The 26572-nt window shown below is 44.1% G+C and overlaps 1 protein-coding gene across 5 annotated transcripts; it reads right to left on the bottom strand.

Moving 5' to 3' along the window:
* On the bottom strand, window positions 1-26572 carry IFT54 (intraflagellar transport 54). 5 transcript variants are annotated; one of them, XM_021539614.3, is made up of 15 exons: window positions 26391-26572; window positions 25795-25863; window positions 24369-24530; window positions 23333-23473; window positions 22736-23188; window positions 22012-22089; window positions 16922-16997; window positions 14877-14975; window positions 13127-13205; window positions 12800-12883; window positions 12374-12485; window positions 11814-11850; window positions 11222-11298; window positions 859-1082; window positions 1-415 (listed from the first exon to the last, which is right to left on the bottom strand). In XM_021539614.3, exons 1-15 carry the CDS (start codon window positions 26511-26513, stop codon window positions 250-252), a joined length of 1980 nt encoding a protein of 659 aa, XP_021395289.3. In that variant the 5' UTR covers window positions 26514-26572; the 3' UTR covers window positions 1-249. The 5 variants fall into 5 exon arrangements, with proteins under 5 accessions (XP_021395289.3, XP_085441631.1, XP_085441633.1 ...); XM_085585505.1 differs by having other exon boundaries at window positions 859-1079; XM_085585507.1 differs by having other exon boundaries at window positions 26324-26409.

Below are 26572 nucleotides of genomic sequence, written 5' to 3'. Positions count from 1 at the left end.
TCACAGTTAAACAAACAAGTTCTTTTAATAGCTCTGCAACTTTAGCATTCAAATGAATATCATTTTATCCTGCATAATATCAACATCTAAAAATCAATGCAATAACAGAGTTTTTTATAACATTTTTAGGGTTCTGGTCCCTAAACATTCTATATCTGAACAAGGCATATCTGCTATTTGGGTTTTGGTTTTTTGGTAGCAATGTCAGTCAGTGAGTCCTAAGGCTCTTTAATTTCTTTTCCCTCTTCTTCACCTTCTTGAAGACATATTTATGCTAAGAATCATCCTCTGGATTTTTTCGTCATTCCTTAAAGTATTTGCTTTTATAGCACAGATCTTGTCTTGCTGGTCTTTAATCAGCTGCTCCAGTTCAGCCAGCTCAGCTTTTAGTGGTTCCAGCGTGCTGTCTGTGATGCTGGAAGAGACATAAGGAATGTGATGTTGTTGGAAACTTTCAAGCTGCTTCAGGTTATTTAATCCTCCAAGAAAATATATTTCAATACCTGCAAGTCTGCAAAGTATTCCATGGAATCACAGAATCCAAGGATGGTTTGGGTTGGAAGGGACTTTAAAGCCCACCCAGTCCCAGTCCCAGCCCCTGCCATGGGCAGGGACACCTTCCACTATCCCAGGGTGCTCTGATGGGTTCATGTTCTGGTGTGACACAAGTAAGGCCAAATAAGCTGTTTCAACAACTGTCATTCACACCAGAACATGATGAATCCATGGCACAAAGAGCAGGCTGGGATTTAGGAATGCACTCCTGTTCTAGGCTCAATATTTACATTGTTAGTAAGTTTTAAGGGCCCCTAAAACTTGTCTCAAGAGACAAGCCCAGCTGCCCCTGGCCCCACTCACCTCTGCTCCCGCTGCAAAGCCTCTGCATGCTCCCTGTTCTCCTGGCGCCACATCAGCAGCTCGTTCCTCATGGCATCCATGTCCTCCTGGATGTAATCCACCATCCTGCCCAGCCTGAAGACATGCTGGCACACAGTCTGAATGGACCCCTGGAACTTCTCGATTTCTTTGGCTACCAAGTCTCTCTCCCTCTTCCTGGATGCTTCTGAGACAATTGGCTTCTTCTAACAGAAGGGACAAACAGGGGAAGCATCAGAATTAGGGAAGACTGTTGCTGCAGGCTGAATGAAGGATGTTTGGAGACTGCAAACAGGGAAGGAGCTGGAGAAATGTTTGTAACAGTTTGAAATGGAAGAGGAGAATAGTGGAATCACAGAATGGTTTGGGTTGGGAGGAATCTTAAAGCTCATCCCATCCCACCCCCTGCCACAGACAGAGAGACACCCTTCACTATCCCAGGCTGCTCCAAGCCCTGTCCATCCTGTCTGGGATGGGCCACACCTTTCTGGGCAAGCTTTGAAAGCAGCATCAAGTTGTGCTGCTGTGTGGGAGCTCCAGGGCACAGCCTCCTCTTGAGTTCTCTGCATCAACCCCTTGAAGATGCTTCTCTCCCTCCACTGTCCATAGCTGCATTTCCAGCTCCTAATGCTGCTGCTAACAACAGCACTTCAGAGCTACAACAGCCATAGCACCTCCCTGCCTTGCACTCCTGTTTGCGGCTGTAAAACCATACAGGCTGCAAGTGTGGCCTCCATAAACCCCACTACTCCAAAGGAATTTGGGCTTGTGCTACTTCCCTCATGTGCAGCCAGAAGAGTCTCCGTGGTGCAGCTCCTGAGGCCTCTCAGCTCACTGAAAGTCAAATTCAGAGTCTGCTCCCATGGCAAAGCCAACAGGAGCAAAAGGATGCTGTAAAAAGAGTAGAGTGATGCCACACTGCTAATACACTGGAATAATCTTATTCCAGCAAAGCCATTAAGGAGAAACCCACTGGGATTTTCTCCTCCATGAAGAAAAAACAACCTCTTTCTTTCCAACACTCCTGCAGGTCAAATCCCCAAAGGCAGACACACAGAGCTTGAAGTAGAGTTTATTTAAAGTAATTCTGTTGGTTTATTATATGTCAAAAAACTAGAAAGGCCTTTCCCTGCCACCCCAAGCAGAGAGCGAGCCAATTCCTAGGCACGATTCCTGCTAAACACAGAGGTGGCAGTGCTGGGACAGGGAACCTGCCCTGCTGTCCCCTCCTGCCCTCCTCCCAACTGCCTGGCTTCCTGTGCGAGCTGGGGCTGTTTGCTCAGCTGGCTTTTTGGAGGCTGCAGGGCCTCCTGCCAAGCTGACTTCAGCAGCCCTGGGCTGGCTGGAGGACTGGGGACACGGAGAGGTGTGTTGGAGAAGAACGCTTTGCCGAAGAGCTGAAGGCTGAGCCTTGCTCAGGGCTGCTGCCTGTGCGTGCTCTGCCACACACACAGCACAGGGAACGCTGCATTTCTGACTTTACTACCGTTCCCGTTTGCATGGTTCCATTAGGAGCTGGGCTGAGGTGACAAACACTGCTGCAGCTGAGCCCTTTGCTGCTGAAATCACCTCACAGGAGCTGGCCAAGCTGTTAAAAAAATCACGGCCCTCAGTTCCCTCCTGTTCAGGCCATGCCTCCCTCACAGCAGCAGGTGTTCCATTACACCACACCAGCCACAGGATTCAGGGCTTTTCTGGAACCATCCATGCCTTTGCTGTCCATTAGGAGGGAAGAGCTGCAATCTTACAGCGTTTCAAACCCTTCTCTCTATCCTGACTCCTTTTCTAATCGCTTTTCCTACTCTGTGCTCCACCAAAGCCAGAGGGAAGGCTCAATCCACAGCACTGCATTTTCCACATGGGGCTGGCAAGTGAATTGTGCAGACAAGCACCTCCAGTCCATCAGCAGAGTTGTATCAGGTCCAACAGCTTCCCAGGAAGACATCCCATTCTCTTGTTTTTCTACTCCTAAGTGTTCCAAATCCTCACCACTCTCCTCCCATCCATTATCTAAAGGCTCAGCCAAAAAATAAGGAATTTATTTTACATCCAGCTCTCTCAGAAGGGAGAAGACTCAGCCAGTCCATTATCTTGGTTGTTGTGTGAAAACTTGCTTCATTTCTATTTTCCAAATGCCAAGTTTTGGGATGTTTCCCAAGGCATTCTGCTGGAAAAGCTGGCAGTCCATGGCTTGTTAAGTGCACTCCTCAAGGGATAAAATCTGGCTGATGGTCTGGCCCAGAGAGGGGTGGGGAATGGGGCCATGTCCAGCTGGGATTGGTCACCAGTGGGGTTCCCCAGGACTCAGTACTGAGCCCAGTCCTGTTTAATATTTTTATCTTTATCAAGGATCTGGATGAGGGGATGGAAGCTGCAGACATGGAGTTGGTGGGATGTGGATCTGCTGGAGGGGAGGAAGGCTTTGCAGAGGGATCCATGGGGCCAAGGGCCAGGTCCTGCCCTGGGTCACAACAACACCACGGGACACTGCAGGCACAGGGAAGAGCAGCGTGAAGCTGGAAAAGGCCCTGGCAGTGTTGGTGACAGGGCTGAAGACGAGCCCAGGTGGGCAGGAGGCCAATGGCCCCCGGGCTGTGCCACAGCCCCGGGCAGGGATTGTCCCCTGGGGCTGGCCCTGCTGAGGCCCCTCTGGCCAGAGGGACACCAAGGAGCTGGAGCGTGGTCCAGGGAAGGGGCTGGAGCCCCAGGAGGGGCTGAGGGGGCAGGGAAGGGGCTCAGCCTGGAGCAAAGGAGGCTCAGGGGGGACCCTGTGGCTCTGCACAGCTCCTGACAGGAGGGGACAGCCGGGGGGGTCGAGCTCTGCTCCAGGGAACAGGGACAGGAGGAGAGGGAACGGCCTCAGGCTGGGCCAGGGCAGGCTCAGGGTGGGCACCAGCAGGAATTTCACCATGGGAAGGGTGGTCACTGACTGGAAGGAGCTGCCCAGGGTGGTGTGGAGGCCCCATCCCTGGAGGTGTTCAGGAAACACCTGGATGTGGCACTCAGTGCTCTGGGCTAGTTAGTGACAACGTGGGCATCAGTCACAGCTTGGACTGGATGGCCTTGGAGATCTTTGCCAACCCAAATGATTCTGTGATTTCTATTTCTCATCCTTGTAATGCTTCCACAACCTCTCCACTATTGAGACAGACCAAGCAGTCCCACTTGCCTCCATGGGGAAGTATAGGATCAAAATAAAAAATAAAATAGAAATTAAAATCCCACAATTCAGTAAAGAAGCAAACCAGAATTGTATGTTTTCAATATAGAGTATATCTATACACAGATCTACACAGGTCTGTAAACAAAGGTCCAGCTCACAGTTTGAAGTATTTCAGGCTAAAATACACAGCTGCTTGAAAACCTCAAGTGAAACAAAAAAAATTTGGAATATTTTTCATGAATCAGTTTCTTAAAGTGTATTCGTCAATACTGAAAATTAATTCCGGTGTCCCTGTAACTCCAGCATGTTCTTTATGCAGTTGAATATTTCAACAGTGAGATTAAAAGGAGAAAAAGTATTATGCCATCCAAAGCCAGTCACGAAATTACAGGATTATCACTGCAAGAACTGAAACATAACACCACTAAAAAAATCTATTAAATACTATTTGAAATAAAAATCTAGTAAATATTATTCATACAGGTTCATCAATAGGTTTGTTTAAAATAAAACCAAAAACAAATTTAAAAATTAGTATCTTTGAAACACATACGATACTGAAGTGGTATAAGAACTCCCAAGTTTCAAGAAAAATCCAAGAAAAATTTCCTCCCAAGAAAGATTTCCCAAGCAGAAGGCACAGCAGCTCAGCCTTGAAAATCACCATCCATTCTTTCTTTGTCTCGTTAGCACCTGTGCTAATGATCCCAGAATCCCAGAGTGGTTTGGGTGGGAAGGAACCTCACAGCCCATCCAGTTCCAAGCCACGTCACGGGCAGGGACATCTTCCACTATCTCAGGTTGCTCCAAGCCCATCCAAACTGGCCTTGGACATTCCAAGGATGAGATAGCCGCGATTCCACATCCTGCAGCTCAAGGCTCAGAATTATCACAAGCTTTGCCAACTCATACTGATTTTAAACAATTAAGGAAAAGAAATCCATTAGTGGCTGTTCCCAGCTCCACAGTTCCAGCTATGGGTTAAAAGCTCTGGAATGATGGCAGATGGTTTCCTGCAGCCAGCGACGTGGGCGGTACAAGCCCCGGGTGCCACCTTTGCTCACTCTGCACAAATGCGTAACAGGAGATTTTCAGCCGGGAGAAAAACGCCAGAATCTGAATTGTTCCAGGCTTTTTCATTAGGCCCTACACCTCAACCAGGTCCCCTTTCACAACAGCCCCAGAATCAATAAATTATCCCCGTGTAAAAGGCTGGATCACTTCTGTAGGCCCAACACGTTTCCTTTCCTTCATGTTTTTCGTAAGGCACCAACATAAATGTTTACTTTGGATTCCTGGAAAAAAGGCTGCTTTTCCCATTATCTCAATGTGAGCAGAACACAAGGTGGACTCGGGTGCAGCAACCTGAGAAATCTGAAAGCAGGAATTTTCTTTTTTAATCAAGAAGGTGGAAATTATCAACAAGGCTCCAGAAGCCACCAGAATTTCAAGAAACAGCATTTGCTTACTTTTATACGCCTTCCCCTTTGGTTCTTTTTTTTTAATTAACAGATTTTTAAATATCAATCAAATGAGTACAAGCATCCATCAAGCATTTCAATAGTTTCTACAGCCCCTTTTAACACTATTATTATGTCCCAATAGGAAAACAGACCCAAGTAATCACAGTTTTATTGAGCTCCACCATTTCCCCCCACCTCTTTCTACAGGACTGGGCAGAAACTTCATTTTGGACAAGTAACTGGGATATATCCAGTGCAAAACCAACAAGGTGGGGTGCTTTTTTATTGTATAAAATATATTTTTTGATCATAAAGGGTGTTTTCTTTTCCTGGTTTTTACAGAGTCTGTGTTTTAAGTAGATTGTAAGTATCCACCAGGGATCCCCATAAGAAACTCTTTCACAGAACCAGGGGGGAAACAGTAAATGTTAAAGCATTTCAATGAACAGGATGCTTTTTCTGCTGATGCCAGGTATGGGGTTCAGGCACAGGCCAAGGAGTTGGAGACACAACGTTCTTTACCACTGCACTTCCCAGAGCCAGTCTGACCTGCTCCTGAGCTGGAAGGCTCCACAAGAAAATAAAAGAATGGCTCTTTCAAGAGTTTTTTCAGTCTCTTTTTTTTTGGAGCCTGGTGGTTTTCCACATTAACTGAAGTTCATACTCGATCCTTCCAAAAAGAGCTGGACTTTTCACCTGTGGATGAACATCCACCCTGCTTTCCTGAGGAGAAGTCAGTTCCCAAAATCTCCTATATTTCAGGCAGTACTCAGCACACAAAGCAAAATTATGGAATCATGTAATGGTCTGACTTGGAAGGCACCTCAAAGCCCATCCCATTCCACCCCCTGGCATGGGCAGGGACACCTCCCACCATCCCAAGCTGCTCTAAGCCCCAAAGTCCAGCCTGGCCTTGGACACTGCCAGGGATCCAGGGACAGCCACAGGCCTGCCTACCCTCCCAGGGACCAATTCCTTCCCAATATCCCATCTAACCCTGTTCTGGCAGTGAAGCCATTCCTTGTGTCCTGTCCCTCCATGCCTTGTCCCCAGTCCCTCTCCAGCTCTCCTGGAGCCCCTTTAGGCCCTGGCAGGGGCTCTGAGCTCTCCCTGGAGCTTCTCCTCTCCAGGTGAGCACCTCCAGCACTGCCAGCCTGGCTCTAGAGCAGAGGGGCTCCAGCCTTGTGAATCCTGAGCTGGAGGAGACAAGCCAGGAGATAATTCCAGCTGAAATTAGTGCCAGCAGAGCACATTAATTCACCCACGATGCCACTCTGGTGCCAGTTCTGTCCAGCCTTCCCTCTCTCCTCACACTCCCTGTGTCCAGAACCTCTTCCTGCTGAAAGAGCACCATTTCCTGGTGAAAAAGGACTTGGAATAAACCCGCTCCTTGTATTAAACAACTTCCCCCAGGCTGTGCCCCAGCACCTTGAAATATGTGACAGACCCTGTGCTGTGTCCTTTTCACACTGCACCTTTCCTGGGGGAAACCACAGCTGCCTCACCACTTTTACACATCCTTTGTGGCCACAGATCCATCTGCTGTCTCATTTGGATTTATAGTGCACCCACAGGACAGGAATTCCATTATCTGGGGCACAAAGGAGCCCTGACACCACGATTATCCCAAGAGTGGCCAGAGCCCTGTTCCTGTGTTCACAGCTTGCAGCACAACTGCTTGGGGGCCACATTTTTGCTCTCTGAGAGCTGGGAGCAGTGTAAGGATTCTGGAGCATATACTCCCCTCCATCTGAGCTCCTGTACTGCTCAGCTGCTGGGTTAAAAATCCTATTTTGGAGGAACTGTGTGCTTGCACCAGAGATTTACTGCTGAATTGGCATCACATCCCCATCAACAGAGATGTGACAGAGGTGAAAACCCTCCCATAGGTAACTCCTCCATTTCCCTGTCAGCATTCCTGAGGATACACCAAGCTGGCAGGATGCTGTGGTGAGAATGAGGAGCCTCCTCCAAATATCTAAATGCTGGCATTTCTGACTCCAGCTGCTGAACACAGCACATTCATTGCACGGACCGGAGGGCACACCCAGATGTGCAGCTGATGGATTAATGTAAGAATCAGTGACCTGCAGCTCTTCAAACAAACAGAATCAGCACTGATTAGATCTGTCCTAAGCTCTGAAGTGCACAATGTACCACACTGGTAATTCAAGTTAATATTGCCCAGGTGCTGAGCTATTCAATACCACTTGTTCCTCCCAGAAGCCTGCTGCTTTTCTGAAACCCTTTTGGTAGTGCAAAGATGGGAATTCTGTTAGCCCACTTGCTTCAGCTATTTAATAACCTGCCTACGTTTTTCCACACATCAAATAAATGAAGTGGAATACAAAATGGAACATCTGTTTCTTTCTCTGGTTGACATTAGAGGCTTAGATTCTAAACAAATACATTTAGGAAGTTTTTTTAGGAATTTGTTAGGCTAAACACAGCTAATCAAGGCAGCAAAAATCTTGTGTATTTCCAGAGTGACCCCTTTGTTTGACCTCAAAATTGTGTATATTATTTTAAGTTTCTGCACATACAAAACCTAGATGATGAAAGTCCCAGTTTTCTTTCCTTCTCCCTTTTTTCCTTTATTAAAACTCCTTAAAAAGAAAATGCATGTTTGGGAAACACAGCACAGAAAGGGTTTTGGAGGAATGTTTTTAACATAAATAAATGTTCCTCAGGCATCAGCAGCTGGAAGGTGTGAAACATCCCTGAGAGGACACCAGCGTTACATTTGGATTAAGCATTAATCCACCAACTTCACCTCATTTCTGGCTGATTAATCCCCACTAAATCAGGTGGATCCATTGATCATTTCTTTTCTGAATACTGGAGTTAATAATGTATTAATCAAAAGTTCCAGCACTTAGCCTGCTATTTTTTCCCTCTTCATTTTCCCAACTGGCAGAAGATCAAGGCTCTAAAGACCAATGAATAGAAGTGGGAAAACATTTCTTTTGGATGTTTAATAAAATGAGGGAAGATGAACATTCTAGTGACAGAGGGAAGATGGAATTTCCCAAAGCAAGTTTTCTTTCAAGTATTCCCTAAATTTTTTGATATCTTACTCCAAAAATATTGCAGCACCCTTAATTTTACTCTGTGATGCCCAACAGTTTGGAATACAGTTGCATTCTGATGCAGAAGATACTTTTGGAGTTTGATTGAAAACAAATCAAATAGACAGAGAAGCATTCCCAGAGGAATGCTTCCACGTTGGAAATTTGTTTTTTTTTTTACTTTTACTGTCACAGCAACTCCTTCTCTAAAATCATTTCCCAGGATTCAACTGTGTCTCTAGCTCTTGTTTCCTGAACTGTTAAATGCCTGTCACACACTCCAAGCATTTTTAATCATCTTTTCCAATCAACTCTGCTGTCAGGAAAACCACACTTAATCTGTGGACCACAATTTCAGGAGGACCCACACTCCTCTCTGGATCACAATTTCAGAACTAGACTCCTCTCTGGATCACAATTTCAGGAGAACTACTCTCCTCTCTGGATCATAATTTCAGGAAAATTACACTTCTTTCTGGATCAGGATTTCAGGAAAATCCCATTTCCCTCTGGATCACAATTCCAGAACTAGACTCCTGCCTGGATCACAATGTCAGGAAAATCACACTCCTCTCTGGATCACAATTCCAGGAAAACCACACTTCTCTGTGGATCACAATTTCAGGAGAGCTAGACTCCTCTCTGGATCCCAACCACTTCCACACCATGCTCTGAAAAGCAGAAGCAGCAGAGGAGCCTCCTGCAGTAGCAAGCAGCTGCTTGGCCAGGCAATCCCATGGTATTCCAGGAGTTTGGGCAGGTTTCCACGGGATGGACTAGAAGTCAGCAGGTTTTTTTCCAGAATTAGGTGTCTATTCTCGGCACAGCTAACACAGAGCAGGGCTTCAAAAGTGCAACAAAAGCCAAACAAGTGCTGAATGAATGTTTCAGGGACTGAAAACCAGCGAGGGGACTAACAGTGATTGTAGAGGGTCACAATTGGCCATTTAAAAATATTTAAGGGGTTAAAAAGGGACTGTTTTCCTTTGTTACTCTCAGTAGGAAAAAAAGCCAACCAAAACATTTAGCACAGACACCAGAGGAAGCTTCCTGAGCTTGAAATCCATGTGATTGTGTAAATCCTCCCCCATTATCGTGTTCCATGCCCAGTGTTGGACAGGACACACCACCAAACAGGGCAGCCCACGGTGAGGGAGTGCTGAGAGACAGCATTAATGAATTCCTAATGCTCTTCCCAAACTGAGCTGGGAACTGATGATCCAACAGCACCATCTAGTTACAAACTTGGAAACAGGGACAGCTGCATGGCTTGGGCTCAAGTGCCAGCTCAGGAATGAGCTTTGGAGCTGCTGCAGAAACAGCAGAATCTACCTGAAACCCTTCTTTGCCTCCAAACAATTCTCCAAAGGCAGAATTTCACCAAGGCACATCTTCCCATCGGATAAACTCACGCCAAGCAGCCAGAGATGTTTCAGAGACCACAGACACCACAAGAAGCACATTTGTAACAAACTGATGCAATTCAGCAAGTTGGGTAAAGCTAAAACCACTCCTAACAGATTATGGGCAACAATCTAAAGGTGCTTTCCACTTTCTAGAAGGGTTTGCTTTCTTCAGTTGTAGAATTATCCCAGAGGAATTTAGGCTGGGAGAGACCTTAAAGTGCATCCATCACACCCTCTGCCATGGCAGGGACACCTTCCACTGTCCCAGGCTGCTCCAAGCCCCATCCAACCTGGCCTTGGACACTGCTGGGGATCCAGGGGCAGCCACAGCTGCTCTGGGCACCCTGTGCCAGGGCACCCTCACAGGGCAGAATTCTTTCCCAATATCCCATCTAACCCTGCCTGAGCTTATCAACCCCAGCCCTTGCAATACATTAAAGGAATTTTCTTCCAGGCATGGATCTCTGCCTATCCCAAACTCCAGAAAGGAGGATATTCCCACAAGAATCACATCTGCCATCCCAACTTTCTCAATGTGCTTTTAAAAAAAGGAAAGCCAAAAGAGGCAGACAGGAGTCTGCTTCAAGAGTCTTCAGGAATCACCACTGATTTCACAGAGCTCTGTGAACAGCTGACAGACCAAACACTGCAGACCATTCCTGAAAAGCATACATGTAGGAAAACCCTACAATACTGAATTAAGATTAAAATAAATGTGATTGGAAGATATAAGAGCTCATGGAATGCATTCACCTCCCCCAAACATCATGTACTTGTCTAATATTATGAGACTTTTATCACTGCAGTGCCTCAGTGCCTCTCCCCAGCACATCAAAATGGATTTAGAAACTTTCCATGGCCTGAGAGAGAGTCCATCTCAGTGCCTTTCTGCCCCTCATACCAGGAGCTCTGAAAGGCAGACAAAGCCAGAGCTCTCTGTTGCAACAGGAAGACACTCAAATGGGGGGGGCTCAAGCTTTTTCTTCTGGTTTGTGATCATGCTAGATCCTTCCCACACACTAAGTGATAAAAAAACAAACAAACAAACAAAAAAAACCTACAAAACCCACCAAAAACAAAACCTACCCTCCCCTTCTTAACCGTGGAAAAAACTACATAAGCACGACATGACAGAGAAAAGCTTGATCACAGATGGAATAAAACACATTTAAAGCACATTTAAAGAAGAAGGTTACAATTGCAACATCTCATCTCCCAGTTCTTTGAAGACCATTCCCACCTCACCCTGTCTGTGGTCTGTGATGATTTCTGTGATGCCTCATAATCCTTCTTTGTTTCTAGGATTCTTTTCACCAACCCACCTGTTGAAAAACCAGGATTTTTCTAAGCATTGATGGACACTTAACAGTTTTAAACATTCAGACAATAAAAGTCAACTGTTCTTTTTAATGCAGACAACCTTTAGAACAACAGCATTTTATTTTGTATTTTAAACACTGACACACAATGTATTTGTTATTTGATCTTTTTTCTCCCAAGATTTTCTAGAACTTGATTTAAAGACAAGTTCTAGTATCTCAGAGCTGACAAGCTGTACCTGACACTTGAAGAAACGTTAATTTATGAGCTTTATGCAGAATTTTAAATCCTGCTGACATTGAGGATGCATAGAAAATGTGTCCTTACCACAGTTGTAAATCCAGCTGCACAGGAAAAAAAGCCTGGGTAAATAAGTTGGTTTTCCTGCAAACGTTGCAAACGCCTTCCCTCAGGAGGGATTTTACTGCTCTGTTCAGCACTTTAAAGTGTTGAGCATTTGGTTTAAACCCGGGGGTTGATTCTAGATCTGTATAAATATACATAAAAGCAAACGTACCATGATTTTGATCTTCAACCAGCTCCACTTCTGGCTCCTACACATGCAGGAAGAGAGCTTTAGTTGCAAAAAGTTGGCATTGCTGTAATATGGAACTATTAAAAAATATTCAGCTGGAGGATATTTCAACAAGTCAGGGAATCATGGAATGGTTTGGGTGGGAAGGGACCTTAAAGTTCACTCCATTCCACCCCCTGCCATGGGCAGGGACACCTTCCACTATCCCAGGCTGCTCCAAGCCCCATCCAGCCTGGCCTTGGACTCTTCCAGGGATCCAGGGGCAGCCACAGCTGCTCTGGGAATTCCAGTCCAGCCCCTCCCCACCCCCCCAGCTGGGAATTCCTTCCCAATATTCCATCCATCCCTGCCCTCTGGTAGTGGGAAGCCATTCCCTGTGTCCTGTCCCTCCATTCCTTGGCTCCAGTCCCTCTCCAGCTCTCCTGGAGCCTCTTTAGGCCCTGGAAGGGGCTCTGAGCTCTCCTTGGAGCCTTCTCCTCTTCAGGCTAGACATTCCAAACAAAATAGGGAAAAAGGTTCAGTCAGCTGCAGCAGGAACAGACCTTTGGCATCTCTGGCAGAGGCTCTGCTGCCTCCACCACAAACTGCTCATCCTCCTCATCAGAAACCTGCTGCTCCCTGGGCACGGTCGGGGCCGTTTTGGCACTGCCGCTCCTGTCAGAGACACAGGGAAGAGGGGAATGAACGGAAATACTGAGATCTGTCCAGAACAAACTAAACTCAACTGAAAGCCATCAAAAGATCCCAGAATCACTGAGGCTGGAGAACCTCTTCAAGTCCAACCTGTGAGCAACCCCCACCCAGAGCACTGAGTGCCACATCCAGATGTTCCTTTGGACACTCCAGGGACGGGAACTCCACATGTCCCCACCATGAGGTGACCCTCTCAAACTGATCGTGATGCTAGAGGAGCTGGGAAGGGTGTGCTCCAAGGAACACCTCCCCTCCACATCTCCCTCATCCCTCACCTTTCTGGGATTAAGAGCTCGGTGCTCTCCTGACGTTTCACTCGCGGAGGTGCCGGCCTCGCACTACCAGGACGGGGAATCCGTCTGGAAGAACAGTGGGAATGGGGAAAAATCATGTTCACCTGTGACACAGCAACACAAGCCCTTTGCTGAGCAAAAAAAAAAAAAAAAAATTCAAACATTCCAATTGAAAAGCAAGTTCAGCTTATCCGTAATACCATCCGTATGGAATGCACAGAGAAAATGCAATGTTCTCCTCAAAAATTTTAGTAACATTCCATGGGAGCAGTTTATGGATTGAGAAGGGAAGAAAGGATGGAAACACACCTTTGGGCAGGCCGAGGTGGGACATCAGGAGGTGCTTCCCCATTTTCAGGCTTGTCAGGAGCATTCTCCACTTCTCTTTCTATTAAACAAAACAATATAAAACTAGGGCTTAGCTGGGCTAGGGAAACCTCAGGTTTTTATGACAGTATTTGGAATCTTAGGACTGCACTGAAAAAAAACTGTTAAATTTCTTCATTTTTATAAGTTTCTTAATATTGTGAAATTCCCCCCTCTGTGAAAATTACATAATCTCACTCAATGCTTTTGTTTCCCTTAACATCTTCCCCTACTGGGATTGTTGGTTGAGGTTGTGACTACTCCTTGACTAAAGTCTACTCAAAGCATCTAAACTCAGCCCAATTATGTTAAAAAATTTTATAATACATCACAAAAAGGGCAAAAACCATTAGAGAAGGGCCTTATTTATTAAAAAAAAAACTTTTTTCTGTTAAATGTTTTCAACGTTTCTTTTCTCACTGGAATGTTACTGAGCCTCTGGCAAATTAATCTGTAAATAACAAACAGATTGATTTTTCAGAAAAGTTATATTTATTCATGCCTAACTTGATCAGATTGCAGAAGCACACAACAGGAATTACATCCAGAACCTGGGAACTACTCCCAGGGCCAGGAAAATTGGGATACGGAGACTCGTTGCTCTGTAACAAAACTGAAGCAGACAGAAATAAAGCTCTAGCAGGTCCAGGAAAATCAGTTTACTTCAGCTAATAAACAATGTTTTATAATCCTGGGCTCATGGAATGGCTTGAATTTGGATCTTAAAGGTCCTGAACCTAGAAATTGAGGGATTTACGGTGCCTTGGTGAATAAAGCTGAAAAACAAGATCAACCAATAAAATAAAAGTTGAGCTCAATGGTAAAAGTTGGACCTGATGATTTTGGAGATCTTTTCCAACCTTCACGATTCTTCTGATCCTGAATATTTGGTTCTTTCACCACCAGAGGATACAGTCTAAATCCATAATTAACCTGGGGGCAATTCCTCTTACATCCATCCCAATTACAACATAATTTATTTCCCACCCCAGATGAATTCCAAAGGACAAGACAGCTCCAAGACATGAAAGGGAATTCGCATGGAAGTTCTCCCAGCTGGGGAAGGTCACACAAATGTCTTGGCCATCAATCCATATTTCATTAGGCTGCCACAGCCACGAGGCCCTGGAGGCCAAAGGTGGGCTGGGGACAGCTCCCACATCCATTGGGATCCATCCTCCCACCTGGCTCAAGCATCTGCAGCTGGAGAGAACAAAAATACAGCTTTTTGCTGCAATTTCAGCTCCTCCTCCTGCACTTTGCTTCCATGGTTCCATGAGTGTTGTAGCTGGATACACATCCATGTCTTGGGAGCTATATCCAACTTGGGGGGGAAATGGAGGAGTAAGAAAGAATGCAGGCTTGGAATTTTCCTCTGCAATCCTGTAAAATGCAAATGCTGAGACTCCGAAATAGTTACACAAAAAGGCAACGTGAAAAGATTATTTTCCTGCAGAGAACAGGTCAGCAAGGGATTCAGGTGCAGCATTTGCCTCTTGGAAAAGAGAAGAGGAAAAAAGAAAATAAAAGCAATTGCTTTATCAGGGGATGGACATTAATCAGATGTGATTAAAACACATGGCAGCACTTAGATTAACTGTAAATCATCCTCCTTACATCATCTAGCTGCATGGATATGACCCAAACACCCCAGCTGGGCTTTCCATGGCAGTCACACTTTAACTTTCCCTACCCTTTTGTTTCTCTGCAAGATCTGGTTCATTTTTCTCCTGCAGCTCAGCAGCACCATCCTCTGAAATCCCATCTGCCACACTCCTCATGTCCACAGCTCCTGTAACAAACCAGTTTATAGTCAAATGAAACCCAAGAGCCAATAAAAATTAAAAATAAAAAGCCATGCTAAATACCTGCTAGGACTTCTTTAAGGGCTACCCTAGTTTAATAAACCCTCTTCAGTGTCAATAAATCACATTCAAGGTGCACAAAGACTTTTTAAATGAGTGCTGACTGAATTCCTGAAAGATTAAATATTCAGTATAAACCTGTATAATTTATCTGCCCACAGAGAAGAGGCATTCCCTCCTGTTGTACATTGATTTATTTCCAATTAATACAAGATAGAACAGAAAGCTCTGATCATCATCACAGATGTGCAACATGCATCAGCACAGCTTCAGAAAGTTTTCCTACCTGCTGGATTATTCACCTATGGCAAGTCGATTGTCTCAGAAAAGAAAGAAGGGTAATGCCCCAAAATACTCCTGGCTTTGATAAACTAAAATTTGAGTGCTGCATCAGAGAAAGAGGAGTATTTTAAAATACCCATCCTAAAGTCATTCCTTGTATTAAATTTATCAGGAAAACTGGATTCTGGTTTTAAAGGGACAATCCCATAAATGGGGTGTGTCAGGTCCTTGCAGTTTAGGGCCATATAAAACAAATTCTGTAATTTTGGCAACTAAAAGAAGTTATAGGATCAGCTAAGGATCACTAAGTAGTAAAATAAGGCTGCAGTTTTAATGGAATCCAGACAAAGAGATTTTTCAGCTGCCAAATTCAGCATAGGAGATGTGATATAAAAATTTCAATTTTCTAGCACCAACTTGAATGAGGCTCCTAAATTAACACACATTCAGATCCCAAATGCCAGGATTTTTTCCAATGCATTTAAGGTGCCCAAACAGAGCTATTCATTATCTTGAAAGCAGGACTGATATAACTCCAGCATTTTGCCTCAGACACATGAAAACCTAAAACAGAAATCCAAAAAAAAAAAAAAAGTGGGAGCTTGGGAATACATCCAGCAACACATGAACTCTTTATATAAATTAATAATAATGAAATTGGAAAATTATAAATTAATAATAATGAAATGGGAAAATTAAGTGCATAAAGATTTTCATTAGTCTAAACAGTACCGATTTTTAACCAGAACTGGCTGTTTTTAACAGGCATCAATTTACAGGTGTCACTGAATCTTCTGAACAGAGACATTAAAGTGATTTAGGTACAGTGACTTCTTTAGAATTAAATACCAGGGGCACAAAGCACTGAAAGGAAATTAGGATCAACCACTGAAATAAGAGGAAGGGGAAAGGCACTGAAATACAGACAGAAATTGCAGTTCCACTGCTGCTTGTCTGAGCTCTGGGTACAAGCCACTTTTATTCCTTATCCAGGAGTTTCTCCACGCTCTTCCTCTTGTTTTCCTCCACAAAGAGATGGCAGTGCTAAGCTAAGATTCTTTTCCTCCTGATGTGCAATACTTGGGATATTCTGAAGACAATTCACTTTCCAGTCAGTGTTAAATACAATACTTAAAGGTTGAACTACGAAAGTTGGTGACATAATTGCAAGGAAGCCCCTCCAGAGAGAAATAATTTATTTGGAAAGCCTGGACCAACTGTCTATTAAATCAAATTAAAACCATTTCAACTTTCACTTTTCTCTGCTGTAAACATTTAACAAATGTTAAATGTCAGAAATAGTTGCAGACAAGTCCAAAAGCTCATTTAGAGAGTAATTACACAGAAATTACCAAAGGCAGGCTAAATTTCTATCTGCAACTGTGCACAGGGAATGAGAGCAAACTGAACTGAATCTCACTTCCTATATTCCAAATCCAGGCAGGAAAACTGCCTCTTGAATTCACAAATGCAGGCTGGGGGTACAGACCAAACCCTGACAATAACAGGGATATTTAAGTATTTCTGCTATTCCTACTCAATAACCCTCCAGCATATTTGATAGAAGTAACAATATCCTCCCTGTGGTTACCTTCTCCTCTGGGCTTGGAGCGATGCCTTGATGCTTTTGCTGAAGGTTGCTTTGATATCCTTGCAGGAGTTTCATTCTGGAAAAAAAACAAAACAAAACAAAGCAGTAAGAGACCAGAAATTTATATAACAGTAGATCTAAATATTATATCATTATATCTAAAATTTACTTCCTTGTGTTGCTTTTCCAAGTATTATACAGAACAAATATTGACCTAAGAATTGATCCACACATTTATGTTTTATTTCCCTCACAGCCTGTGGATATTTTTTCCTGGATAAATGCCAGTTATTTTCTTTTACATGAACGTATTGGATGGAAGAACAACTTCCAAATGGGAACTAAGAGTATCCAACCTTGTAGAATAAAAAGGTTATAAAAAGGAGGATGATTCCTACAGTCACCTCCGTGTTTCACAGCCGCATCAGATACACAGCTCCTCTTCAACCTGCTGCAAAATCTTCACTCCAAAAGAGAAGCAAGCATTTTAAAAATTGTTGATAACATTATTTAAATGGCAACTTCCTTGAATAAAAATCCTGCACAATATCCCAGATCCTGAAATACGTTTAGCACCTCCCGGGATCTCCTTCCTTGTGTGCTTTATTTTTTGCAGTTTTCATCCAAGATTTTTTGTCAGCCCTACTAAACATCAATGTCCATATTGATAACCTGAGAATCACAAATTCTGCCATTTTTATACCATCAAAGAATGGTTTGAGTAGAAGAAACCTTAAAGCTCATCGCCTTCCACCCCCTGTCCTGGGCAGGGAAACCTTCCACCAGAAGGAAGTGTTTTTCCTCTTTACAATTCTGGCATGTTCTAAAGAAAACCAAACAGAATTCCAATCTTGAAGTGGTTCATCTTAACTTTAGTTCTCCATAATAAAGTCCACAAGCCCAACTCTATGGAAGGAGGGAAAAGAAAGCTCTTACCCCATCAGGAACACATCTGGCACACTGCAACCCCAGCAGCTCTCTGGGTGAGGTCATTATTAGCACAGGTGGGGAGGGAGCTGCCAATAGGTGCTGAGGCTGCTGCAAGAGGGGATTTGGTCATTTATTTATGTGGCTACAAACAGAATTTTGTGGAGCCACATGTGCAGCCTGGCAACAGGTGCAAGGTGAAAGCTGACGTTTACTCACTATGGCAGCACACAAAAACAGAAAGCCCACAATATTTATGATTGGGGCACTTTCCAAAGGGAGATAAAAGAGGTTATTCCCCTTCAAGACTTTGAAAAGCAGCCACCGGAGCCATTAAAGGGAAATATTGCACTTCATCTCACATCATCCTGGAAAAACACATTACAGCAGAATCCTTGATGGATGCATGCATGCTTCCCAGTCCTGAGTAATTATGTTTCCATGTGGAGAGGATCCAGAGCCTTCTGCAAACCATCCAGGGTGCTGATTTGTCCTCATTATTAACCTTTAAAGAGGCCAAATTTCATACCAAGACAGAAGAAAATGTTTGCTGGTGTTTCAGAGCTCATTATAAAATAAGCCACTGTGATTCCCCTCTCTAATTCATCAGCTCTGCTGATGGTTCTCTAATAATAAATAAGAATTAATCTGTGAACAGCAATTCCATTCCATCAACCCTCCACAGTACTTTAATTAAATCCACAGTGCCAGGAGGTATCTTTCCATCTCTACAACAGAAAGCAGGTATAATTTTATGTAAGTGAAACCACAACCTTCACTTGCTAAGGCCAGTTTGAGTGCTGTGCTGATAAGACTTATTAGGAAAATAGCAATCAATTCTCTTTTCCTTACCTAAAGTCTCTCAAGATGATGTTCTATTGGTATTAGATCCTGCAAATTAACTCAAACATAAAGAGATGAGGAAAATCTCTGGTTTTAAAGCAGTTTAAATGATGGGTTTCTGATGTAGTGACACCAAAGAGAGAGGGACATTCCCAGATCCAAAACAGAAGTATTTTAGCTACGTCCTGCAGATTTCCATGAAGTGATTCTCTCTGCTGTCCTTTTTTTAATTCCACAGTTTCATTACATAACCTAACTAAGTTCCAAAAGGAACAGAAGTTCATTAGGCAGGACTTAGAGGCTTCTTTAAGTGACCACTTCCAGAGCAATAGTTTGCAGGGCAAATTCAAACCCATTCTGCAAGTGGCCAGAAATGACAGGATATTGCAGAAAGCTTTAGCCAAGAGCTCCAGCTGCCATGGGAAACATGGAAGAGATTTTTTCAAGGTGTTTGGCCTCAGGGGGAAATGATTTACCTGTTCTGAAGCCACTTCCAGCACCAGATGCTCTGTGACCTCCCCCACCTCTTGTCAAGTCCAAATAATAATGATCTTCATTATTTAGAAGGTCCAAAAGGCCATTTTAAATCAGATTTTTCCCTGAGATGGACTGAGAGTGAACAGAACATGACTCTCCCCAATCACAAACTGTGGGATGCAAGAGCCAGCCTTGAGGCAGCTTCTGATTGCCATGTGGTAGCCAAATGTCTCTTAATTCCTACTTATCCCTGCTTTCTTCTAGCTCCAGAAAATTAGTCATGTGATGACTACTGCACACTGGGTATACAGAGTTTCCTTAACAACAGAAAAATTTCATTTAAATTACAAAAAAAAAAAAAAAAAAAAAAAAGTCAGCCTTAAGTAGATTTGAAAGCTGGCTTCAAGAATTAGCAGCAAGAAAAATTCAGATATGCATGACTAGAGAAAATCTCATTAAGCAAAGTCAGGGACTAAACTTGAAGTGACAGCTTCCTGTACATGTAGAATACTAAAAAAAAACACCTCTAAATTGATCTGTTCTCTAAAGTAAATGCAGTAAAAAAGTAAAGAGGTTAATCCTAATGGGGGATAAAACAGTGGCTGACTTGTTGGGTACTGCCTCAAACTGTTTCACTTCTATTATAGTGAATAGATATATTCTGTAACTACAGAAAAAATACATATAAAAAGCTGAAGAGAGCTGATGAAGATTTATTAATTCTGCAGCAGAGACCACAAAATACCATTCATAATCCTTCATGTGCACAGAAAGTTGTTTGCCTTCTTTTGAATACATTTGTTTCCCTGCCACGTGACTCAAGGGGAGCCACAGCGGTCAAGTTGAGGTAAATCCCTGGAAATAAAGGCTGGGAAACTCTTGCGAGGACCAGAAGATCAACCCCATGAAGATCAAGTCCATGAGATCCAATTTCCAAAGATTTCCTGCTGGAATTTCCTCTAAATCACTTTGTGCAGCTATCTCAGCTCCCAGAATTCACTAGGCACGTTTTCATGTCATCTCTCCCTTCCACAGCTTTAAAATGATGACATTTGCCATGCTCTGCTCGCAAGTTTGTGTTTTCCTCATCTCAGAAAAAAGCAGCCTCTGCTGTTACGCAAGCAGGCAGAAGCAGGAATGTAATTTGGATTTCAGGTAATAATTCCAAAGCTTTGGAATCTCTCCCAAAGGCACTTAGGAGGGGAAATTAAACTTTACTGCCCCACTGCATTATTGTGGTGCCCAAGAGCACGATGAGAGTTTGGGATGAGGCTCAGAATTTCCATTAGAGACCCAATTTGCAGGAAGTTTGACTTGGCCATGAATATTTGCTGGAGGCTAAAAAAAAAAAAACAAACTCTTTTATAAGATCTCCCTCCCAGTGCCAATAACTTAAAGAGTTTGGATGGACTGGAGTCAAGGAAGAGCCATAAATTTGTCATCTCAAGGGGAAGGCAATAATGACAGTGGGCCCAGAGACTCTGCTGGAGTTGGGATCCTGCCTGGTTTTTTCGTAGCCTGTGCTGCTTTAGGTTCCTTTACTGAAGTCTCCCTCTTTAAACATTTGGCCACGTGGCTCCATAATTCCCCAAACGGCCTCAGGTCATCAGGAAGCAGCTGATGGAGGCACAATGGTGACACAAGCAGCAGCTCCTATGCAGAGGCACTGAGCTGCTCTTCCAGCTGCGAACCATGGACCCTGAAACAACACTGGACTCATTTTCTTTCCAAAACAGTAACTTCTGCTAAAATTCACAAACAAATACAAAAGCCCTGTCAGCTTTCCAGGAAAGATTCTGAGGAATAAAGAAAACTTATGGCAGGGGTTTGGAAGAGATGAGCTCTAAGGTTCCTCACAACCCAAACCAATCTGTGATCCTAAGAAGTGTCCAAAATACAAATACAAAGAAATAAAAACTTCAAAATGAAATAAACTTGTTTGAACTCAAAATGTCCCTCAGACATTTTTGGAGGTTCCAGGCCTTGGTCAGAAGCATTTTAGACCCTGGCAGGCAGCTGGAAACAGCAGTGATTTTGAGTTTGAGCCATGGAATGAGTTACCAACTTTGAAGGTGGAACAAGCAGTCACAAAGGGTAAGATAGTATAGTAGAAGTAGTTACAAACTAGAGGGGAAATTTTTTTAGTGTTGTACAGTGGGGTTTTAGCACCTGTACAGGGGGGTTTTTACTTTGTACATGGGGGTCAGAAGTTCTAAGATGGAGGAAAGTGGGCTGATCCTGTTCTTCCTCCATCTTCTTCCTTGCCTCCATGTTCTTGATGATGCTGGCACTTATGGATTGGTTTAGAGTAGAAAAGCACCTTGTAACATAGGTAGTAGGCATTGGGGAAAAACTGTAAACATGGAACACATAATGTATCATGTAAAAGATAGCAGCAGCCCTGGGCGGGGGGAGAGAAGAAGACACCAGACAGTGAGGGTGTCAGGGTGTGTGTCTCTGCCTGGGCCGCTGACCAAACAGCTGTAGCCCGCGAAGACAATACTTTAGATAACTAGCAATAAACTGCCTTGAGACCGAACAACAAGAGGCTGCAGAGTCTTTCTTTGGAAGCTCGGGTTGGAGGAGAGACTTTACCACCACACGAGACCCCTGAACCAAGCCCGGGGTTCTCACATAAACTGTGTAGATTTTTTTTTTTTGGTCCAAGCTCAGAGACTTTTTTAATAAATAAACAACCAAAAAACCCATGGCATCATCTATTTCATATATTTCCCAGCCCTAAAACTTGCTATTTACCCATTTTTCAACCCTACATTGTTTTTGAGCAGATTCCCAAATCAAAATGCAACACTTTGGTTATTCCTACCTCCTCCACTACTAACCTCAGTGTCTGGCTGGCATTTGCTGTCTTTAGTTGGCCTCTGTGGTCTTCTATGCATGGATTCTTCAGAATCTGAGGGCTGGAAAGAAATGAACCGGTTTAGATTCAAGAGAAGCATTTTAGTGCCCATCAATCCTGAATTTCTACCAACAGACAAGAAAGGCAGAATAGGAAATATTTGGAGGAAGTGGAAATAGAAGAGTAACAAAATGAAAGGCAATGAAGAGGTGGCTCTCAGGGCACATTAGGGCCCACAATCTTTAGAATATCCAGGAATCCTAGATGTTGTGGGTAGGAAGGGACCTTAAAAACCATTCAGTCCCAACTCTGAGAAGGCCCTCCAGCACCTGAAGGAAGCCAACAAGAAAGATGGAGAGGGACTTGGATAAGGGCCTGGAGGGACAGGACACAGGGAATGGCTCCCACTGCCAGAGGGCACGGATAGATGGGATATTGGGCAGGACTTGCTCCCTGTGAGGGTGGGCAGGCCCTGGCACAGGGTGCCCAGAGCAGCTGTGGCTGCCCCTGGATCCCTGGCAGTGCCCAAGGCCAGGCTGGACATTGGGGCTTGGAGCAGCCTGGGACAGTGGAACATATCCCTGCCCATGGAACAAGGTCCCTTCCTGCTGAATGAGCAGGAATACAAACATGAAAGGCCAATAGAGGAAACACAATCCCAAGCACAGTGTGGGTAAAGTTCTTCCCCAAAGAAACATTTCAATTACCTTTTTCTCTGCTTTCTCCTTTCCATGTTCCCTGAGATGTTCCCCATTTTCTTCTCTGTCCCGACCTCTTCTTCTCTCTCTGTCTTTCTCTCCTTCTCTGTCCCTGGCCTTATCTTTGTCTCTTCCTTTCAGCCTGTCCTTTTCTCTTTCTCCTTCATGTCTTTTCTCTCTTTCCTGTCCTTTATCATTCCTGAGGTTGTCTCCTTGCTCTACATCTCCTTTTCCTTTGTTTTTTTCTGTTTCTCTTCCTTGCTTGGTCGTTCTGTTTTTGCCTCTTTCCCTCTCTTGTTTTTCTCCTTCCTTTGAGGTGTCTCTTTCAGGTTCTTTGTGCCTCTCTTCACTATTCTTCTGTTTATCTCTTTCCTTTTCTCTTTCTCTGCTCTCTTTCAAATCTTCTTTGGGTTTTTTGTCTCTGCTGGAGCTTCTGTCTTTAATTTCAGTGTCTCTTCTGCTCTAAAGAGAAAGCAAACACTAAAAATTAATTCCAACACATGGCAACTCAATCCCACAGTGGCTCTACAAACACAAAAATGGTAAAAATACCCCTAACAAATAAATCATGGTACCCCAGTACCTCCCCCAAAATGAAAATGCTACCTCTTTATCCTTATGGCTTTTTTGTTCTTCTGCTTTGGTCTCTCTGCTGTCTTTATCTCGAGGTTTAGATGGTGGAGGTTTCCCTTTAGCATCAGCTTTTTCCCCAGCCAAGACCCTTTTTACAGCAGCATCACTGGACAGCTGCAAGGAACAGAAAAACACAACTGAAATGAGTAAGCTGTTTCATTAAATAATTAATGTCGCAATTATTATTTTAAGAATGTAACTATTATTATTATTCATGTCACAATTATTATTTTATGAATGTAACAATTCAGTGTAAAAACATAATATTTCTGTGAAAGAATGCAATAATTCTGTATAAGAACAGCTCCTGCAGTTGTTTTTAACCAATTATCAAATTTTGCCATTATTGTATTTCCATAATCAAAAAAAAGCACAGTGGAGAAATTACTTGCATTCCACGATTAAGAGATTTGACTGAAAGGAGATAAAGCCAAAGGTGATTAACTGGTTATTTAAGCAATGCATCTGTACCCCAAAATGTTAAAGGTTCAGAAGCTTCATTTTGTGCTTCAAATCTAATAAGTGTTGTTAAAAGACAAACAAATAAAGTGAAAAACAGTAAGCAATAAAATCCTTAATATTCAGAATGCATTTGTGTGGGAAGCTGGCTCAAGCTCTTGCTGAAGATCAAGAACTCTCTATCTGCTGTTATTGTTATTAAGGGGTGACAAAATGTTTCTACTGTGCAATTAGTGACAGCAGAGGGGTAATTAAAACACAGAATATTTGGGTTGGACAAGACCTCCAAGGTCATCAAGTCCAAGCTGTGACTGATGCCCATCTTGTCACCAGCCCTGAGTTCTGAGTGCCACCTCCAGGTGTTCCTTGGACACCTTCAGGGATGGGGACTACACACCACCCTGGGCAGCCCCTGCCAAGGCCTGAGCACCCTTTCCATGGGGAAATTCCTGTTGATGTCCATCCTGAGCCTGCCCTGGCCCAGCCTGCGGCTGCTCCCTCTCCTCCTGTCCCTGCTCCCTGTGTGCATAAAATCTGTATCATCTCCTACCTTATTTAAGCAACACCTCCCAATTGCCTGAAGGAATTCATTGGTTTTCTCAGGCTCATGTCCAGCCACAACTCGTGCTGGTTTCACTGACAGTGGCTCTCCTGTCACCATCACAACAGCATCGATGGCCTTCTGAAGGAAGTTGATTTTGGAATCCTTATCCTGGTAAAACAGCAATTAAGAGAAAATTTTTATCTCCACAATAATCATGTTTGTTTTAGTTTTACAAATATCCTTTAATAACAACCTGCCCCAGCTGCCCTTCACTAGAGATGATGTCTTCCAGTGATAACATAAAATCAGAAGTAAAAATAAAAGATCAAATAAACAAAGTAAAGCCAAGTGAAATTTCACAGAAGTCCTCACAATTAAGAAATCATCATGATTTCAGTCCTCCTTACAGCTCTCTCCTGTTGATTACTCAGAAAAAATTATTCTCCAGATCTTCTACAACTCCAAGAGAGATCACAGTAAGGAAGCAGCTGAGTCTTCATCCTGACCAGTTTTGGGAAGAGGAACTTAAGGCTGAGACATTTTCCCCCACGCTCCAGGATTTTGATTTCCTCTGCCTGAGCTCTGGAAAACCCCAAGGACTTATCGGCTGTGAAAGAAATTTGTGAAACAAATTCTCAGAGACATAGCAGCACATAGATGCAACAAAGACCTGCTCAGGAGCAGCTGGGAAATCTGCTTTTTGGGTCAACAAGGACACTATCAAGAAACCAAACAATTCAGTTATAAATTACTTAATTTTAGTTATCCTGACGGCAGTAGGAACAGTCACAGAAATAAACACACACATTAATCAGTGACTAAAACATGCAAGAGCTGGCTGGAGGGATGAGGAGTCAGAGCTCACACTTCAGTTGCTACATTAAACAAACACCATGGGATCAGCTGCCTAAGTGGCAACACACAAACACTGCTCTGTTTGCCAGGAATCAGCAACCAGAGCTCCCAAATCAGGATGGGAGCTGGGAACTCAGCATCAGCTCAGCCAAAAATCAGAGGAAAGCAGCAGACAGAGAGTAAAGTCAACCTTGGACTTAAGGAGTTTTCAGTAATAATATCAAACTCCTCTTTCAGTAATCAGCCAGTTTTACACAGCAATAAAGCTACTGTGGAATGCATATCCTAGATAGGTGAGTCCTGGGGATATTTATAAACAAAGATATATAGAGCAGTAAGTTAAGGGCCATGGATTCTCTTGAGAGACCACAAGACTCTTTAAAACCAGAAATTTGGACACAGAACTATAGGTGTTCACCCCATGGAAAGTATATTATACCCCACAGGCAGGATTTACAACTTCTTCACAAAAAGAACAACAGCTCCTTGGTGCTGAAGACAGAAAAGACCAAAAGAACCTTCTGGCGAGTTGCAAAAAACACTGAAAAGTAAATAAATAAGGAAGTCCCATGCCCACCTTGACATTATCAGACTTCAACTCGAAATCTGTGTAAAGTCCTTTCAGAAAACCTGTCACTCTGATCACCTAAAAAACAGAATGGGGTAAGTCAAGAACATTTAAAGCCTCTGCTCAATAAATCTTGTGTGGCAGCAGGAAATGTATTCTTCGTGGGAAGGGTGGTGAGGCACTGGAGTGCAGTCCCCATCCCTGGAGGTACCCAAGGAAGGCCTGGACATGGCACTCAGTGCTCCGGGCTGGTGACAAGGGGGGCATCGGGCACAGGCTGGGCTCAGCGATCTCGGGTGGCTTTTCCAACCTCAAGGATTCTGGGATTCTGTGATATTTCACTATCCCAGGCTGCTCCAAGCCCCACTGTCCAACCTGGGCCACTTCCAGGGGCAGCCACAGCTTCTCCGGGCACCCTGTGCCAGGGCCTGCCCACCCTCACAGGGCAGAATTCTTTCCCAAAACCCCACCTAACCCTGCCTCTGCAGACGTGACCCCCTTTCCGACCGCCACACGCGCCTTTCCACCCCAAACTCACGCAGTGCCCAGAGCCCCGCGATTCACACACCGCTGAGGGCACGCCCCACAGGCTTCCACACACCCACCTCGCAGATCAGGTCGTGCAGGTAGCGGAAGGGCGGCTTGCTCAGCAGCGCGTCGGTGAGCGGCGGCTTGCGGATCACCTGCCCCAGGGTCTCCCGCGTTTGCCGCGACACCGCCTCGTTCATCGCGGCGGGGCCGGGCCGGGCCGCGGCGGGGCTCGAACCGGCACCGCGGCGGGGCTCGA

This window comes from Lonchura striata, chromosome 7 (genome assembly GCF_050655825.1).
Source record: "Lonchura striata isolate lonStrDom1 chromosome 7, ASM5065582v1, whole genome shotgun sequence".
NCBI lineage: Eukaryota > Metazoa > Chordata > Aves > Passeriformes > Estrildidae > Lonchura > Lonchura striata.
Note: the sequence above shows the minus strand (reverse complement) of the source record. Positions and strands in the feature narration are given on the sequence as shown.

Coding starts and splice junctions, on each gene's coding strand:
- IFT54 (XM_021539614.3), bottom strand. CDS start 26,513: ATGAACGAGGCGGTGTCGCGGCAAACGCGGGAGACCCTGGGGCAGGTG. Junction 13,206..14,876: donor TCTTGCAGAGAAACAAAAGG/GTAGGGAAAGTT, acceptor TTTGTTTAATAG/AAAGAGAAGTGGAGAATGCT. Junction 416..858: donor GCTTTGCAGCGGGAGCAGAG/GTGAGTGGGGCC, acceptor TGTCTCTTCCAG/CATCACAGACAGCACGCTGG.